This window comes from Barbatula barbatula (assembly GCF_947034865.1).
Source record: "Barbatula barbatula genome assembly, chromosome: 9".
Lineage (NCBI taxonomy): Eukaryota > Metazoa > Chordata > Actinopteri > Cypriniformes > Nemacheilidae > Barbatula > Barbatula barbatula.
Window position 1 is genome coordinate 10234772 of NC_136772.1, and position 17259 is coordinate 10252030.

At 38.8% G+C, this 17259-nt stretch overlaps 1 protein-coding gene across 1 annotated transcript in view; it reads left to right on the forward strand.

The window, feature by feature from the left end:
* stxbp5l (syntaxin binding protein 5L) overlaps window positions 1-17259 on the forward strand; it is a 128840-nt gene that overhangs the window by 86223 nt on the left and 25358 nt on the right. Inside the window, exons 9-18 of the mRNA XM_079463995.1 lie at window positions 353-428; window positions 2202-2359; window positions 3814-3886; window positions 5457-5604; window positions 5789-5856; window positions 9053-9093; window positions 9223-9440; window positions 9600-9760; window positions 9935-10060; window positions 15370-15521. Coding sequence (XP_079320121.1) covers window positions 353-428; window positions 2202-2359; window positions 3814-3886; window positions 5457-5604; window positions 5789-5856; window positions 9053-9093; window positions 9223-9440; window positions 9600-9760; window positions 9935-10060; window positions 15370-15521 — 1221 coding nt within the window. The remainder of the gene's footprint in view (window positions 1-352; window positions 429-2201; window positions 2360-3813; window positions 3887-5456; window positions 5605-5788; window positions 5857-9052; window positions 9094-9222; window positions 9441-9599; window positions 9761-9934; window positions 10061-15369; window positions 15522-17259) is intronic.

Sequence of the window (17259 nt, forward strand, 5' to 3'; positions counted from 1 at the left end):
CAGGTGTGTTCATTATGGAGGATGATTCATTGTGTGGGTATGATTTGACAGGAATAAATGATTCACTCTCCGTCTTGGTGGCTAAGTTTGTGTTCTGGCCTTGAGCTCAGTGGGTCACATAAAGCTGAATGCTTCAAGTTCCAAATGTATAAGTGAAGAAAGTTCTACGGTGTAAAACAGAAAAAAGATGAGACATTTAAAGAGTGAATTACAGAACATGACTTTCAAAATCTGAACAGCTTTTAAAATAGAAGCTGTCATACATTTTCAATGTCATTTCAAACACTCATGAAGGTTTATATTTTATTATAAATTTTAATGAAACTACTCACCATGTTATCTGTTTTCTCAGGCAAGACACAGAGAGACGGTAGAAAAGAATCATGTAAACCCATCCTCAAAGTCGAATACAAGACCTCCAGAAACAGGTGAAAACATACAGTAACTCTCTTTGAGAACACTAAAAGTGCCATTATCCATACTCATCTTCTTCCGGCAGGATCCAAAGATTTGATCAAGAATCTGTCACTGATCAGTCACACCAAAAGAGAATATCGGACTTATTTTATTGTTTAATTCATTCTCGCGTTGAGTTTTTCTAGTGAAAATTATGTTTTGGGTGCCGCAGAGTGACAGATGCACCTAAGTCCCACTCGAGAACCATTATTGCTGTGTTATCTTGTCACGAAACAATTAAAGTTTACTGCCTGTTTGTGAAAAGCTCCTTTTTCTCGGGGGAGGACAGAGAAATATATTTTGAAGGAGCCTCCATCTTTGATCAGCTTGTTTGTTTGTTTTTTCACTGCTGTGTTTAAGGAAGTCATGAGGAAATTTAGATTAGTTTGGCAGTATTATTGTTATTAATCTATTAACCTTCGGATGAGGTCAGAGTTCAGTGGTGCATAGGGCAAGAGAGGGCAGGCGCAGGAGGGAGTTTAGCGTCTTGACTGCCTGGTGGATGAAATCTCTCCATGCGCCGCCATTGACATTTACATATTTGGGATTATCCTATACATTTTACATAGGTATCAGCAATACCCTGGGCTCGAACCCACAACCTTGTGTTGTTAATGCAATACTATAGTATAGGAAAGCTGTTATATGCTTTAATGGCTGAAGTTTTTCACATGGGTTGTATTGCATGAAAGCATGCGCATGCACCTTCCCTCAGCGGTTTGTTTTGCTTCTTTGTTTTATTCTTAGCCTGACATCTTTTGCTCACCTTCTCACACTTTGTTTTAGATTACAGTCATAAATGTGACAGCATTCTTAAACTTGGGTCAACGGTCAGAGTGCCGATGACCTCATCATTGTCCAGGTTGATTGAAGGTCAAATGCGAGTCGTTGAATGTCATTGTGTCAGGAGGTATAATATGATTGTTACTATAGTAATGCGGAGGGGATATTAGATTAGAAATTCTGCTTTTAGTGATGGATGTGAGCAGCGCTGTGGTTATAGTTATCTGTGATGAATTATACAGTATAAGGTAATTATATTGAGAAATGTGGTATAGGAAAATAAAAACATACAAATCAAACAAGTACCCAGCAGAGGAGCAATGTGTCTCAAATGCACATTCAGTCACATGAAGAATAATGTTTCACAATAATCAGACTTAGTCTTTTTCCACTCTTTATTATGAAAGAATTATGACAGATTATGTGTTCATGATTTGGTAAAGATTTATAAATCACGGTTGTGCATTTGGGTATATATTTGTCACTTCAGTTGTGCTAAAAACCATTTGTCCAGTTCTCTAGAGAAATTCTGTTCCAACACTGGCCGTGAGGCAATAAGGTATTATTAATCCTTAAATGGTTATGAAAACCAGGGTCTGTGAATTATCATAATTTAAATTCTGTAATGATAAAAATCATCAAATGTGCTAATCTCCATAGATCTTAATCTCCATAAATCAAAAAAAAAGTTGTTACAATCCCACATGCAGCACTTTTTAGTCATTTTCAGCTCAATTTGTAAGAAGTGTTACTCCAAGTCTACCATTCCTTAAAATTAAACACATGATTAAATATTTCACTTGTAAAGACCAGCTTTCTATGTTCCAAGTGGCCATGTTTTTATATATATGAGGTAGAGAGAAAATAAACAGGTCTTTTTAAGTGAAATATTTAATCCTGTGTTCAAGATAAAGAAATTTTTGCTGTTCTCTACTTAAACCTATTTGTTGTTTGTTTTCCAGTAGCGAAGCTTTCGTCGTGTTCTCTGGGGGCCTGTCGTATGATAAGGCAGGACGGAGACCCACCCTCACCATCATGCATGGTAAAGCCATTACAGTCTTAGAGATGGACTACCCAATAGTGGAATTCATAGTGCTCTGTGATACGCCTTATCTTAACGGTGAGTATTGTATGTTGGAATTGTAATTTTTATGTCAGATCAGTTGAAGTTTTGAGGAACTTCATTTAACTAATTATCATTATTATGTATTATTACACGGCCCGTTGAAATTCTTGATTCTGATTGGCCAGTCGCAACATTTACATGTTTGTTATTCCAAGAAAACAACCTCTTAAAACTAATAACATACGGTAACCCGGATTCAGCAAATCATTTTGACAGGTGTTTTTGACAAATTAAACGTAAATATATATTTTAATAACATATATGACGTTATATATGGGGTGTGCCATATTGGCAAAAAATGTAATCTAGATATGTTATGGGATTTCCTGGTAACGATTAGTAGGCAATATTTTGCATATTCCTACGCGTTTTGGAAAAGTATGGATTTTTATTTGAATATTTTCCAGGATTAGTGTGAAAATCCAGACCATTCCCCTATTCGGTTTTCTAGAATATAAAATTAAGAATTTCTGATAACAAGGGTGTTTTTATGAAGTTTACTCATCACTGATAAACCTAAAAAGACACACATGGTTTTAGCTATTATTTAGCTAAATTATTCTAAAATGCAAATATGTAGCTCAATAAAAATGTAGTTATTAGTTTTTGGACCTCTGCATTTCTAAAATCCTGTGGAAAACCCAGATTGAACATCGTCAATTTTACAAAGAAGCCAAATAAATGGACTGTAATTCTCATTTCATGTTCATTTATTAATGAATTATATTTCAACAATCCTTCTGTTGCTGTGGGTTGAAGGTTTACAGTTATTACAACAGATATTACAAAATGTATGTTTTGAGGAATGATGTGGCTTTGTTCATTCAAGGGGAGAGAAAATATTGTTCATTCGAGGGGGGCAGGGGAATATAGTTATGTTTGCCAAGACACGGTGAAGCACACATGATGTATACACATACACTGGACTTCAAAATACAACGCACCAGATTTCATATACAGTATTCAGCAAAGAACAGTTTGAAGTGCTTTAAAGGGACAGTTCACCCGAAAATACAAATTCTGTCATAATTTCCTCATTCTTGAGTTTGTTTTGATGAACACAGAGAAAGATATTTGTAATAATGCTTTTAACCAAACAGTTCTTGGACCCTATTGACTATACCATAGTAGGAACAATTAAAATGGTAGTCAAAAGTACACCAGAACTGCTTGCTTTCCTACATTCTTCAAAATAGAACTTGTTAAAAGTTGAATGCAGACACGCTCCTAAAAACAGCAAATGACTCCATATTTTCACTGTCTGTGAATCAGTACGATTCCTGTATATTAAATTGCACACAACGCACAAAATAAGTCATTATCCCCTTGGTTTCAAGACATACGCTGATCTTCAGTTCAATTTAGAGGCTAAATTATTCTGTGTGAAGGATTTGTCATTTTCTTGAGCTGTGTTGAGATGTTTGGGAATGTTGTGTTTGTGTTGACAGAGGTTCAGGAGCCATATGCAGTGGTGGTTCTGCTGGAGAAAGATTTTGTTGTGGTGGATCTGACTCAGAGCAAGTGAGCAATCTTTTCTAGAGCTTTTCTTCTACTGCCATACATACACATTTCACGTCCTGTGAGAATGTCTGAATGATGCAACTCAATGTGCTGTACCTCAATAACACCTCAAACTGACACTTTGTCCAGCGGCAAAAGCACTCAAGACCCAATATATATATTGTGTGTAAGCGTTTTGTGGAAAAGGATCAAATTTAGAGTGTGTGTGCCCGTGTGCGTGTAATTTTTAAATATCACTGGAGTTGTCACTCATAAGCATCCATCAAATGAATCATTACTAAGAGACTGAGCCAGGGTCAGCCTTACACTCACACAGGCCGTTTGACACTTCTGCCACAGAAACTTTTGCCAGTTTGACAACAAAAGTTTTCTTTGCTTTAATGCAATTTCTTTACAAGGACATGCTGAAAATAAACACACTGTTGCACTCAAATCCTCTTAGAACTGGACTGTCTTTAGTATTTTTCTTCTAACCAAATTTAGATAACTTATTTCATTTAAAATGCCTTTCTATACACTCCAAAACCCTTTTAGGATATTTTATATTGAAGCAGTAAGCCACTCGAGTTTAAAGGATGTTTTTAGACAGAATATGAAGGAGGTTAAAGTTACTGTAATGCACTACCTCAAGTGCCTTATTTTTATAAACAGAAATATAATAAAATACACCAATATTCAGCAAATCATGTTTATTATGAATAATAATCAGAATAAACACATTTTCTCTCAAGTAATGTCGTTTGTAAAGCTTGCGAGAAATTATCTGAGGCAGGATAGTGTCACGGGACAGAAGGACTCAGATGCAGGAGCAAAAAAAATTTATTGTAAGAACAAAACAAAAGGATAACAGAAAAAGCAAAGCACTGCGAGTGCCTGCGTCCGCTGGGACAGTGGACAGAGAGTAACGCCGAAGGACATCCGACCAGAAGCTCTCTATGCAGTCTCACTGTCCGGAAGAGCATAAACTATTTCCTCGACTGATGGCCCTGGGCAGAAAGATGTACAAATCTCCTTAGCAAACAAGTATGTAGAAACACAATTAGTCCAGCGGCAAGTTATACAGTCACAAATCACGCTGTACACAAGACATACCCACAAAGACCAAACGAAAAGACAAGGTTAAATAGGAGAAGGGTAGGAACAGGTGCGGGCTGATTGGGTGCAAAGTGCAACAATTAGCTAATGGCTGCCCAGCCGAGTGAAATAAACAAACAGGCATTGAGCGTGACAGATAGTCCTTGGACACCTTATAGTAATTAAATAGAAAAATATCAGCAATGTTATTGCCTGAAGCATAAGGAAAAGACAGGACATGTTTTTTTATATTTAATACAAGTAGTCCTCCAGATTCTTTTATCTCACCAGGTAACTCTGGTTTGAGACTCCTGCTGTGCGCTGTTGATGGTTGCCTGTAGCAACTTGGCACATTAATATACAATTAAATTGATGTGGAGTCAATTGCAGTCAAAACTGTCTGTTTTGCAAGGGCTTTCAACAGGATTCATCCAATCACAATTGATCGTCACCTCTGTCTATTTTATCCTTCAAAAGGTGTCTCTTTACCTTACAGCTTTCCCATCTTTGAGAACCCGTACCCTATGGACATCCACGAGTCTCCTGTCACGTGCACGGCTTACTTTGCCGACTGTCCCCCTGACATCATACCGGTGCTTTATTCCATTGGAGCCAAACACAAAAAGACAGGCTATAGCCACAAGGTTAGTCAAAATTCTAAACTAATCTATACTTTTCTTACTATCTTAATATCTCTCAGTCTGATATTAGGACATTATCTACTTTAATCATTTCAATGATATTTTGCATCTATTTGTTAAGAAGCTGTGGGTCAAATGTGGGTTAATGTGCTGACTGTTATTGAATGTGAAGTGTTTGTGTGTTTAGGAGTGGCCAGTCAGTGGTGGCACATGGACTGTTGGGTCACAGACGTATCCAGAGATTATCATCACAGGGTAAGTATATGTGTGTTTCCAACCATTGGCTGTGTTAGTTCACTAACAGAAATTTCAGCTTTAGGGAGATTTATTTTATTATTTGCAGTATTTTATGCTAGCAGCTTAAAGTACAGTGTATTGTGAGTCCATTTACAAAAATATCACCTTCATCTCTTCAGCTTTTTTCTTGAGGTATTTGAGATTTTGAGAAATGTTGTTATTTAGACGTTTTATGCATTTCAAATGAGAAAAGAACAGCATTGTTCCATCATTTGACCGAATATTCTTGTTTTCTTTAAACTTAAAGGAATATTCAAACAAAAACACTATAAAAACGTTAAAACTGCTTTGTCCCACGTTGACTGTCCGCTGAATTATTTCTCAAAATATTTTATTTTCTGGTCCACAGAAGAAAAAGTAATATCGTCTCTGTCAGACAATATGATGAATCATTAATATTGGTTACCCTTCATGTTTGTCTGTGGGTTCTGCAAATATTTAACCAATACAAAGTATTAAAATGAGCCTTACAATACAGTGTATACTTATGGAAAATAAAAATTTGTATTTCCTGTAGTGGCAGTTTTGGAGATACAAGGTTTCAGTTAGATGATTAACAATACGGGTTTTGAACAAAATGCATGAATAAATTAACTTTTGGTTGAACTTTGCTCCAAAAATGAACAATGTGACATACATCCTATGGATTTTTTAATGAAAACTAAAATTTAAAATGTATTTAAAATATTATATAATTCAAATTTATTTTATAAATAATAAAAAAATTATTCAAATAATGGCTTAGTAAACAGTCAGGAAAACACTGTATTAATGTTGTCATGAACTGTGTAGGAGAACCCAAGTGCCAAACACGACATGATAGCGGAATCATGACATAAGCCCCCCCTTAAATGAACACCTCCAGGTGTTCATCAAGGGGTAGACTGACAAGGCGGACTGGGACAACGACAAGGCAAAACATCGTAAACAAAATTAGGGGCAGACAAGAATAAATTACAAAAGGGTTGTGGTGACATAATAAAAATAACAAACAAGGGAGGGGGGGAGGGGGAACAACAAAGTTCATGGGGGGAACAAATGAGTCCATGGGGGGAAGTCCGAAGGGATTGGGACAAGGGGGAACAGTCTTTGTCCCTGGCGCTCGGAAGTGCGGAGTCCCAGAGGCTCTGTGAGGAGCCGGCTGAGACACCGGCTGGAAGGCCGGCTGAAAGACAGGACCGGGCACTTGACGGACCACCGGACTTGGGACCACCGGACTTGACGGGACCACCGGACTTGACAGGACCACCGGACTAGGCATGGCACTGGACACAGGCTGCAGCATCGTCTGGGCTTGCTTCTGTGCCCTCCGGCAGAAGGAAGGAGATGAAGGGCAGGTCTGGCTCCGGATTGGAGGCCTCCGAAGAGGACCCCCAGGTTTCACGCCTTCCCCGTTTGCCACCCAGGCTGACTGCGGGTGGGGAGGCTGAAGGTGGTGGAGCGGAGGGCGTGGCGATGCCCAAAACCCCGACCTGCAGAACACCACCCTCCGGGCTGGTGGACATCTGAACCGGAGTAGTGGAGCCCGGGAGAAGATCAGTGAATACATTTCGTTGCACTGTACTTGTATGTGTGTAATGACAATAAATTGAATCAAATCAAAATAAAAAAAATCAGTGCCCAAGGAGTCAGCAGACACAGTCCCCAAACCCCCACTCACCGCGAATGCCGCCAAGCGGAACAGAAGCCGCGGAGCTCGAACCAGGCGGAGCTGAGTCCCCCGGGGCAGCGACAGTCAGGACGCAATCCTCCGGGACGCTAGCCAATGGGGCGGGTACCCCGACTGGAACTCTGGCCTCGTCCCGGTTGATCACGAACCTGACCATATCGTCGAACCCCAGGGGCTTAAGCATCCTCTTCTCCGATGGCGTGAGACAGTTGGTGAGGCAGCCATCAAAGATCACCTTTAACTCTGCATCACCGAACTCTGTATCCCTCGCCACCGAAGAAAATGCCCTGGCGAACTCCCGCGTCCCATGATCCCCCTGACGGAACCCAAACAGCAAGTGGGCAAGGCAAGATCGCAGGAACAATGCTGAACTGTCCGTGTTGGCTGCCTGCTGGGTTCGGTTCGGGCTCGTTCGTTCTGTAATGAACTGTGTAGGAGAACCCAAGTGCAGGCAGCAAAACGGGGATGAAGGGGTTAACAAACAGACTTTAATAATAAGGGAAAACAAAGACCCACGAGGGGGTAACAAAACAGTAGACAATAACAAACACGATAAACTGAAACTCAACAAGAACTCAACTAAACTTAAGTCTCCTACAAGACAATGCTTCGAGGACAAAATACCAGGCTTCTATAACGGGGTAACAAGTACAACGAACGAGCACAAGACAATAGACATGAGGGCATCTTATAGGAAAACTAACAGAGATAACAATGGGCAGGTGTGGGTACTGAAACACTCAGGGAAGGTTAACGAGACAGAAGGGCGGGAACACTGACGAGACACGAGAAAGCACATGGCAAGTCAGAATCAAAACAAAGCCATGTTTTTCTCACACAAAACCTAAGGCTATGCCATGACTCCGCTGTAAGAATAGCACATGCTGTAAGATAGCGGAATCATGACAAATGTTTATTATATATTACTAAAAGTACTAAACATGTAGGAGCAATACTCCAAAAATAACATGAAAAAAGAACATAGTCATTTCTAGTTCATTTTCAGATACACATTGTTTACAGCGCCACATATCTAGAAAGTGCTTTTAACTTTTGTAAGAGTTATGCAAACGGTGAGTGAATGGGACTGTAGGTGGTCCAAGAATACACCGTCAGATGTTGAGACTGGGTAAATACAGCTGATATTTGAAGTGAAACTTTCTGCCCACAAGAGCAGATCATTTTTATATATTTTTATTTGCTTCAGAACTTTGGATTGATTTTTTTTTTGTTCCATTCTTGTGTTTATCGATTGATTTCATTTGAAGTCAATGATGTCTCAAATGTGCCCTTCTGCTTTGCCCTCATTGGTAAATGTACGGCACTTTGCGGCTTTGATTCAATAGCGCTATTGACCCTGCATGTTGTTTTCTCTGCGTCTCTTATTATAGCTGTCATTTCCCACATCCTCTTACGTGGTTTAACACAAACACGCATTTGCTCATACAATCGCTCTTTGTCCTTCCTTTCTGTCGTCCTGCCCAGGCATGCAGACGGATCGATAAAGTTTTGGGATGCCACAGCGAGTAAGTGTCTTTGCTTTTAAAAGCTTGCTCGCCCCTTTTGGCTTCACGCTGTTTCTGTCTGACTTTCTTACTGACTTTTTAACATCTGTGGATGCTTTGTGATGTTATGACAAGTTCTGCCTCTATCAGTCACACTGCAGATGTTGTATAAGCTCAAGACGTCAAAAGTGTTTGAGAAGCCAAAAACCGGAGAGGTGGGGCGAAGCGCTGAAATGGTGGAGGAAGACCCCTATGCCGTTCAGATGATCACTTGGTGCCCACAGAGTCGTATCTTCTGTGTGGTGGGCATCAATGCCCACGTCATCTTGTACCGCTTCAGCAAGTACGACGCCAACACCACCATTACAGTGAGTTTTGGACATTTGAAGGTCACCAAACAAGCCTCAGACGAAGCTTTTTTGTGTGGCCTTTGATACTCTTAGTTAGGTTGGATAGTTGAAGTATTGTGAAATTGATGGATTAAACTGCCTGTGTTTTTGTTTGTATTTGTGCTTATTCCTTTGAAGTCTTTAGAGGTGCGGCTACAGTGCGAGATGGACGAGGTAATCTCTCCCTCAGATACAGAAAACACCCCATGTTTCTCTGACCCCAGCGGCCATTCGCCCCAGCCCCCCAGTCCCCGCAGCAATACACCGGACAGTGTACGGGACAGCATCCCCTGCCTTAAGTAAGATATTAAGTCAATTATCAGATCACATTTGCAAAGAAACATCAGACTTCTCAATCTCTTTAGCTAGGAACAAAACAAATTAGATTGAAAACTAGATAAGAGAATCTATGAAGTAGCTTTAAGGCAAAGTAAATTGCAATTGCAGACTAACTTTTAATATGTATCTCTAAGGGTTAAAGATCGAATGATCCGAATGCCTCCCGGGTACCAGGCGGAGCTTGTGCTTCAGTTACTATGGGTAGACGGCGAGCCGCCACAACAAATCACCAGCCTGGATTTAAACTCTGCGTACGGCTTGTAAGTGACATCACCTCTTTAATTTTTTTTTATTCATCCAATAGAATCGTTCCATTTTACATTGACGGCTTATTATAATTCCTTTACAAAACATTGCTGAATTAATTTGAAGGAATTACATTAAATTGTGCTGAATGCAATTTTGCTTGGCACAATTCTCCAGCTTGGCAATCTTTGAGTGCAAGGCTGTAGAAGATTGTTGTGATTTGGCCCATATAGCATCACTCTATATAACTATATAACATCTCTTTAAAATGCTGAAAATGCACTTTACTACACAGCACGTCTGGACATCCGCCCGGTTATAACGTTCTTCTCTATCATTTGATGAATTACTGCTGCCGTGTTTACCAGACAATGTAAACAAATGTTTTCTTTTAACAAAATTCCATTTACCCCCTGCTTTTTGTGGTGGCTCAACATTAGTTAGGCCAGGCAAATACAGTTTATTTGTGTAAATACGGCACAAACTCAATAGTTGAACAAGTCTGATTTACGTAGAGCAGTGCTTATGTTTGCGCTGAAAGGACTGACAGGGATTTAATTTAAATATGCATGTGTAGTGCTATACTTATATTGCATTTAACTAAATTACATGTGGCTAGTGAAAGAGATCCAGGTATTAAAAGTGAATTCACTCTGTTATGCTGTTTTCTATCCAGCTAATGTGACTCCTTTCTTGTTTTTAATGTAACAAATATTCCATCACCAAAAGTGATCTTTTGATGGTTTTGATTGTGTTACTTTTAACACAAAATGACACACAGTGGGCCCTATCGTACACCCCATGCAATGCGGCACAAGGCGCAGCGTAAGTGTTTTTGCTAGTTTCAGCCCGATGCTCATTTCACCGTCCATCTTTAATGTTGTTTAAATAACAAATGCATTTGCGCTCATTTACATTTAGTCATTTAGCAGACCTTTTTATCCAAAGCGACTTACAAAGAATTCAGGTAGCAATAAGCAATATGTCATCGCCGCATTTGTGCTGGTCTAAAAAAGAGGTGTGTTTAGGCACATTGTTGGAGCGTTTCTATTTTGAGGAACATAGACCAACTCAAACCGGGTCCAATGTCTAAAGTCAATGGTGCAATATTTTTTAGTTATTAAAAGAGCGCGTTAGGAATATGCGTCTTTAGGCGGGTGCACAACGCTTGTACATTCTGCTTATTACACACAGAAGGACGCGCAGAAGCACACAATAATGCTTAATATTTATAAATATGAATTACAATGTAAAAGATTATTATTGTGTTCAAAAAGAACAAAATATGGCTTGTCCTGTAGATGGTCTGCTTGCGCTCTTTAACCTCTCTCACGAGCAGACGCGTTTCCTTTCTGGAGAAATGCTATAGATCGTGAAAATATGGCCCAATGTGTTAAATAGCATAACACAAACACATCCTTTTGAGAGTGCACCATGCTGAAAAAACAATCGAACTCTGTTCGAAACACAACAGAAAATTGAATGGTTATAGTAATTTAAGGTTGTCTACTGTTATGTGATATATTCTATTAGTGGGGTGTTAAATCCTATTGGAATAATGCCCAAGACACACAACAAAAAGTACTTTTTTAATGGTTTAAATGGAAAAAGCTAATGGTTTATAAAGGTATTTTAATGCAAACCCTTATAGTGTGTTCACACCAAATGCAAATGCAGCGTTAAGTGCGAGTGATTTACATGTTAAGTCAAGGCAAAAATTCGTGTGAGTTGAAAAATCTGAACTTTGGCGAAAATTCGTGCCACGTTATCCAATCAGGAGCAATTGCTCTAGGAGGGCCGTGATTATGACATAGCGAGCGGAGGCAGAAATCCGTAACAACAATGAAGGACTGCGCCTCCGAAGGATCTAATGGACCCAGATACGGCGCCGAACGAGTCTACGTCGTTCTTCAGCCTTCCATAGCACATAATGCACAGCTTAGCTACCCTCTCAACAAAATCCATGTCAGCCATTTTGCCACGAGACTGGAGCCCCTGGCAGAAGCCCCTCCCATGACGCGAATTCGCATCTGTAAGCAAATTTCACGCACGAATGATGCGAGTAAACTCAAAATGTTCAAGCGTCCAACTACACGTGAATATCGCAATTTACTGCTTTTGGTGTGAACACTCTATTAGAATTTCTTCAAGGATTTCTATTGGGCTTATGTTATTTTATTCAGCAAGGCATAATCTTCCAGACTACCTGAAACCTGGCCACTAGGTGTTTATGTATGTTATTTGTCCAACCACTGGCGAATAATGGATAGTGTACCTGGGTGTTCACAGCTCTGGGATATGTGGTGATTCACAGCAGCAGATCAAATGAGCCAAAAATAAACAAGGCTTAACTTGCTGTAACGGCTCTGGTAAATTGAGGTGTAGAACCCAAGTGCATTTTTTAACACGATTCCAGATATTTGCCAAAAAAGCAGATTAGATTAAAATGCCCAAAGGCACGTGTCTCTCATTTCTCCCCCAATAAAAAAATAACGGCTATAAATACACATGAGCTTATGACATAAGACTAATTATCAAGAACACCTGGACACTATTAAGAAGGGCTCAAAGGCCTGAAAGATTTTATGAAGTACACAAATTGCTGGAAGGCCGATGCTTATATCCTAGGGCTGTCCCATCTATTAATCACAATTAATTTGATTGTGCTTATATAATATATGAGCCTGTATTTATATGTATATAAAACACAAACATATATGTATTTATTTAAGAAATATGTGTATCATATTTTGATATTATACATCATTGAATTTATATTTAAATATACATTGATATACAGTGGTATGCAAAAGTTTGGGCACCCCTTAGGAAAATCGCTGCATCAGTTTGTCACTTGCTGAGCTTTTGAAGCCGCAACTTCATTTTAACATATGTTATACCTTATGGAAACAGAAACATCTCATTTTTATTGGTCCAACTGAATTTTTTTATGTGCATTTACACAAAAATAGGCATGTGCATAAATTTGGGCACCCCAAAGAAATTTATTAATATTTAGTAGAGCCTCCTTTTGCTGCAATAACAGTCTGTAAACTATAGTCCTATAGCCACAGACAAGTCCCTGAAGTCTGGCAGATGGTATTTTGGCCCATTCCTCCTTTCAAAACGTCTCCAGTTCAGTCAGGTTTCTTGACTTCCGTGCGTAGACAGCCTGCTTCAAATCAATCCATACATTTTCATTGATGTTAAGGTCTGGGGACTGGGATAGCCATTCCAGAACATAGTACTTGTGCTTCTGAATTCCTTGGTGAATTTTGAACAGTGCTTAGGATCATTGTCCTGCTGAAAAATCCAACCCCTGAGTAGCTTCAACTTTGTGACCGACTCTTGAACATTTTGTCAAGAATCTGCTGATACTGAGAGGAATTCATGTGGCCCTCAACTTTAACAAGGTTTCCAGTACCTGTGCTAGCAATGCAGCCCCATAACATGATGGACCCTCCACCAAATTTCACAGTATGCAATAAGTTCTTCTCATGGAATTCAGTGTGTTTTTAGTGTAATCTTAGTCTCATCTGACCACATTTTTTCCAAAATGCTTCTGGCTTGTCCAGATGTGCTTTTGCACACCTCATATGACTCTTGTGACGAACACTCAGGAAAGGCTTTTTGCGCATCACCCTTCCAATGAGCTTTTCCTGGTGCAAAGTACGCTGGATTGTGGAACGATGAACAACTACATCATCAGCAGCCAGATGTTCTTGTTGTTCTCTGGAGGTGGTCTGTGGCTTGTCTTTGACCATTCTAACCACCCTTCGCCTGTGCCTTTCCTGTATTTTTTTGGCCTACCACATATTTCCTTCACAAGGACTGTTCTTGTGGCCTTCCATTTCTGCACTAAATTTCTGACTGTGGGGACAGACAGTCCAAACCTTCCAGATAATATTTTGTACCCTTCTCCTAATTCATAATAATGAATGATATTAGTTTTTAGGTCAGTGGAGAGTTGTTTAGAGGCCCCCATGTTGCCACACTCTAATAAAGAACCAAGGACAAGCACAGCCAGCAATTACCTATGTTAAACAGGCTTTTTCATGATTGGTTCCACCTGTCTTTGTAATTGAAGGTGTCACGAGCTAATCAAAGCAATTTTGTGCTGCAACCTGTCAGCTATAAATCCCCACAGGTCTTGAAATGAATGCGGTTAAAAGGGTGCCCATACTTTTGCACATCCCATTTTTACATTTTACTTTATTATAATAAAACTTAAGAATTTCGGTCTGGACATCTATGTTCAGCAGGTTAAGTGCTGCGCCTAGCAAACTCAGCACCATGTATTTATCTGTTAATTGTTGATATACCGTGGATATTTATTCGCGTTGCATGTCTTGTATCATGTTTTTGGACAAATGCTGCGAAGAGACGCAGAAGAACTGATGAAATACGGTTAGCTGATTATTAAATGCTTAATAACGTTATACCCGCAGGTGTAATTTAAGTTAAATGTTGAACTACTGAATTCTGCACAAAATGTTGAGGGCTGTTTCATTTGGTTACATGCACAAATATTCACAACATCATCATTATGACAATAAACTGTTTCAATAACGTGCATTTGAACTAAGAAAAACTCCAGGTAAATCTGCGTCAGACGTTAAATTTCTTTGATATTTCTGAGATTATCTTCCCATATACATTTGCATTCAGGCATTCTTATGCACATTTTTAAAACATCTTAATAGTCAGATGATGCCACAGCGAATACGTGCTGTAATCTAAGCTAAAGTTTGTCCAACGAAATATTAGAGTGTGCGACAGGCAGGGTATACTATGAATATAGCATGCTGCCTACTTGACATTATAAATGTACTGTACAGTACATGCCAGACACACATATATAAGATAAACACAAACTTTTATTTTCTCCACAATGGGAACACTGCCCTACTTTAAAACACTAAGTTTTTTTTTCTTTAAAATGAAGGTCTTTGCTTTGTTGGAAGTGATTGGCAAAAATAATATATAGGGATTATTCAATTGCCTCTTACTTTCCAATACCTGTGAGTGGGCTGTAAGAGCTTCACGTGTGACTGACACATTTGATATATATCACATTTGGTTGTTTTGATATTGTAAGTGTAAGTGATCAGAACCACGTGATTAGCTGCGATCAGAAGGTTGCCGGTTCGAAGCTCAGTGCCAGCAGGTCATGACTGAAGTGCCCTTGAGCAAGACACCTTACCCCTGATTGCTCTGCAGTAATGTGCCACTGTAAAAAAACTACTTGTAAGTCGCTTTGGATAAAAAGCGTCTGCCAAATGAATAAATGTAAATGTAAGTGTAAGTGTGTGTGCTCTTATAGGTTGGCTCTAGGTAACTGCAATGGTTTGGCAGTTGTGGACTACCTGCAAAAAACTGTCCTTCTGTGCATGAGCACTGTGGAACTGTATGGATCTGCAGACCCTTTCCAAAGACTAACACGCTCTCCTCGGAAGAATCGGCAGTCCACATCAGGTACAAACACAATCTGTCTCATAGGCTACAGTTATTCCGATACAGTCTGTTTCTCTGTAACCAATCTATGAAATAATTCGCTGTGCACACGCATATTAATGCTTTCAGCTTTGAAAAACAAAGGGTCTCATTCACTAATTATTCTGGTTGTGTCGGATGGGGTTAGGAATGATCATAATACACAAAGAAATAGTTTTACACTTTCTCATGTTCTTTGCACATGTTTTTGACAGCAAGCACACTAAAAGTATGCCTAAAAATACATTTCCAAAAACAACTGAAACCCAAAGAGGACCTTTTATGTAGTCTAGACTACACATGATTGCATTTATTTTTATAACCTATCAGTATAAATAACAGAAAATTAAATACTTTTGCTTGATAAGGAAAGTAACCTAAGAAACTAGCTCTTGTTTCTCAAAGAAAATATACAAATTAAGTAAGTTTATTTTCTAAAATATTTGCCAATGGGTAAGAAAAATACATTTAAATTAAGTACTAAATAAAGACATAACACTTAATTCAAGTTTATTGGCAGATATTTTTGCGTGTTATTAGCATAAACTGCACTAAATATTGATGGTTTTTTTTTAGAAAATAAAAGTTCGTCCGAAATCGCATACTGTGACAGTACATACTGAATTTGAATAAATACCTACGTATCGACCATTAAAACACATCTAAAATCATATATAGTATGATTGGGAGTAGTATGAATACATTTGGGACATGTTTTATTGACATGTGACCCATATACTCTTCAACCTATGATGTAATTACAAAAACATGTACGTTGCTTTTGATAAAAACAAAATTTAGTCTCAATAAATTCTAAATAAAAAAAAATACTGAATAAGCAGGGGGGTTATTTCCACTGCGGACACTCTAAAAATAGCTCACTGAAAGGTTGTTTTCAATCACGTGGACGTTAGCAAGTAATCTTCTCCATTGGAATTCGCTATGACAAACTCAGTCTTTTGTTTATCGACCTGTTAATGTTAAGATTAAGTAAAAAATATTGCGGTAAGCGTTTCTTTGCCAAAATCCATCATAAGGAAACAGCTTAAAGTACCAAAACAACAACCACAGAAAACCAAATTAAATACATTTTGTTAATCAGTGATATCAAACATAAACATAATACCAGAAAAGTTTTATGTTCACAGTTTGTTGCTTCCTTGAGCCACGTTATGTGTTTTTTTTTTAAATAAACAAGCTTAACGTGAGACTATCGTTATCTCCGGAATAAGTGCTTGTTCTTTTAACAGTGTTTATTACAAATTAGTTTTTGCGTTGTCACTGTTTCGGTAGGCTATGTTAAGCTGTTTCCTTGTAATGGACGATCGGATTCGTTCTTTTAACAGCACCTAGTATTTATGACAAGACTTGACTGAAATGTGGGCTTCCCTGGTCGTGTGTATACATTAGGTAAGCTAAACTGTTTTAGAAAGTTTTCCAGCTCGTCTCCTCCCGACTGCAGATTCAGGGTTACAAGCCATTTTTCGTCCGTCAGTCAATACTCTTATTTTCGCCACTCATAAACATCAACACTTTGTTTTTCATGGTTTAATCAATTTAAACAATAAAAAACTATGCAAAAAGTATGGAGAAAATCACTTGCTGCCCTCCATCTGCACTTCGCGCAACTTGGATCCATGGATTTTGTATCACCATAGTGCCTGAACGTATATAAATGCAGGAGATGGGATTCATATCAAAAACATTTCTCCCATCCCCC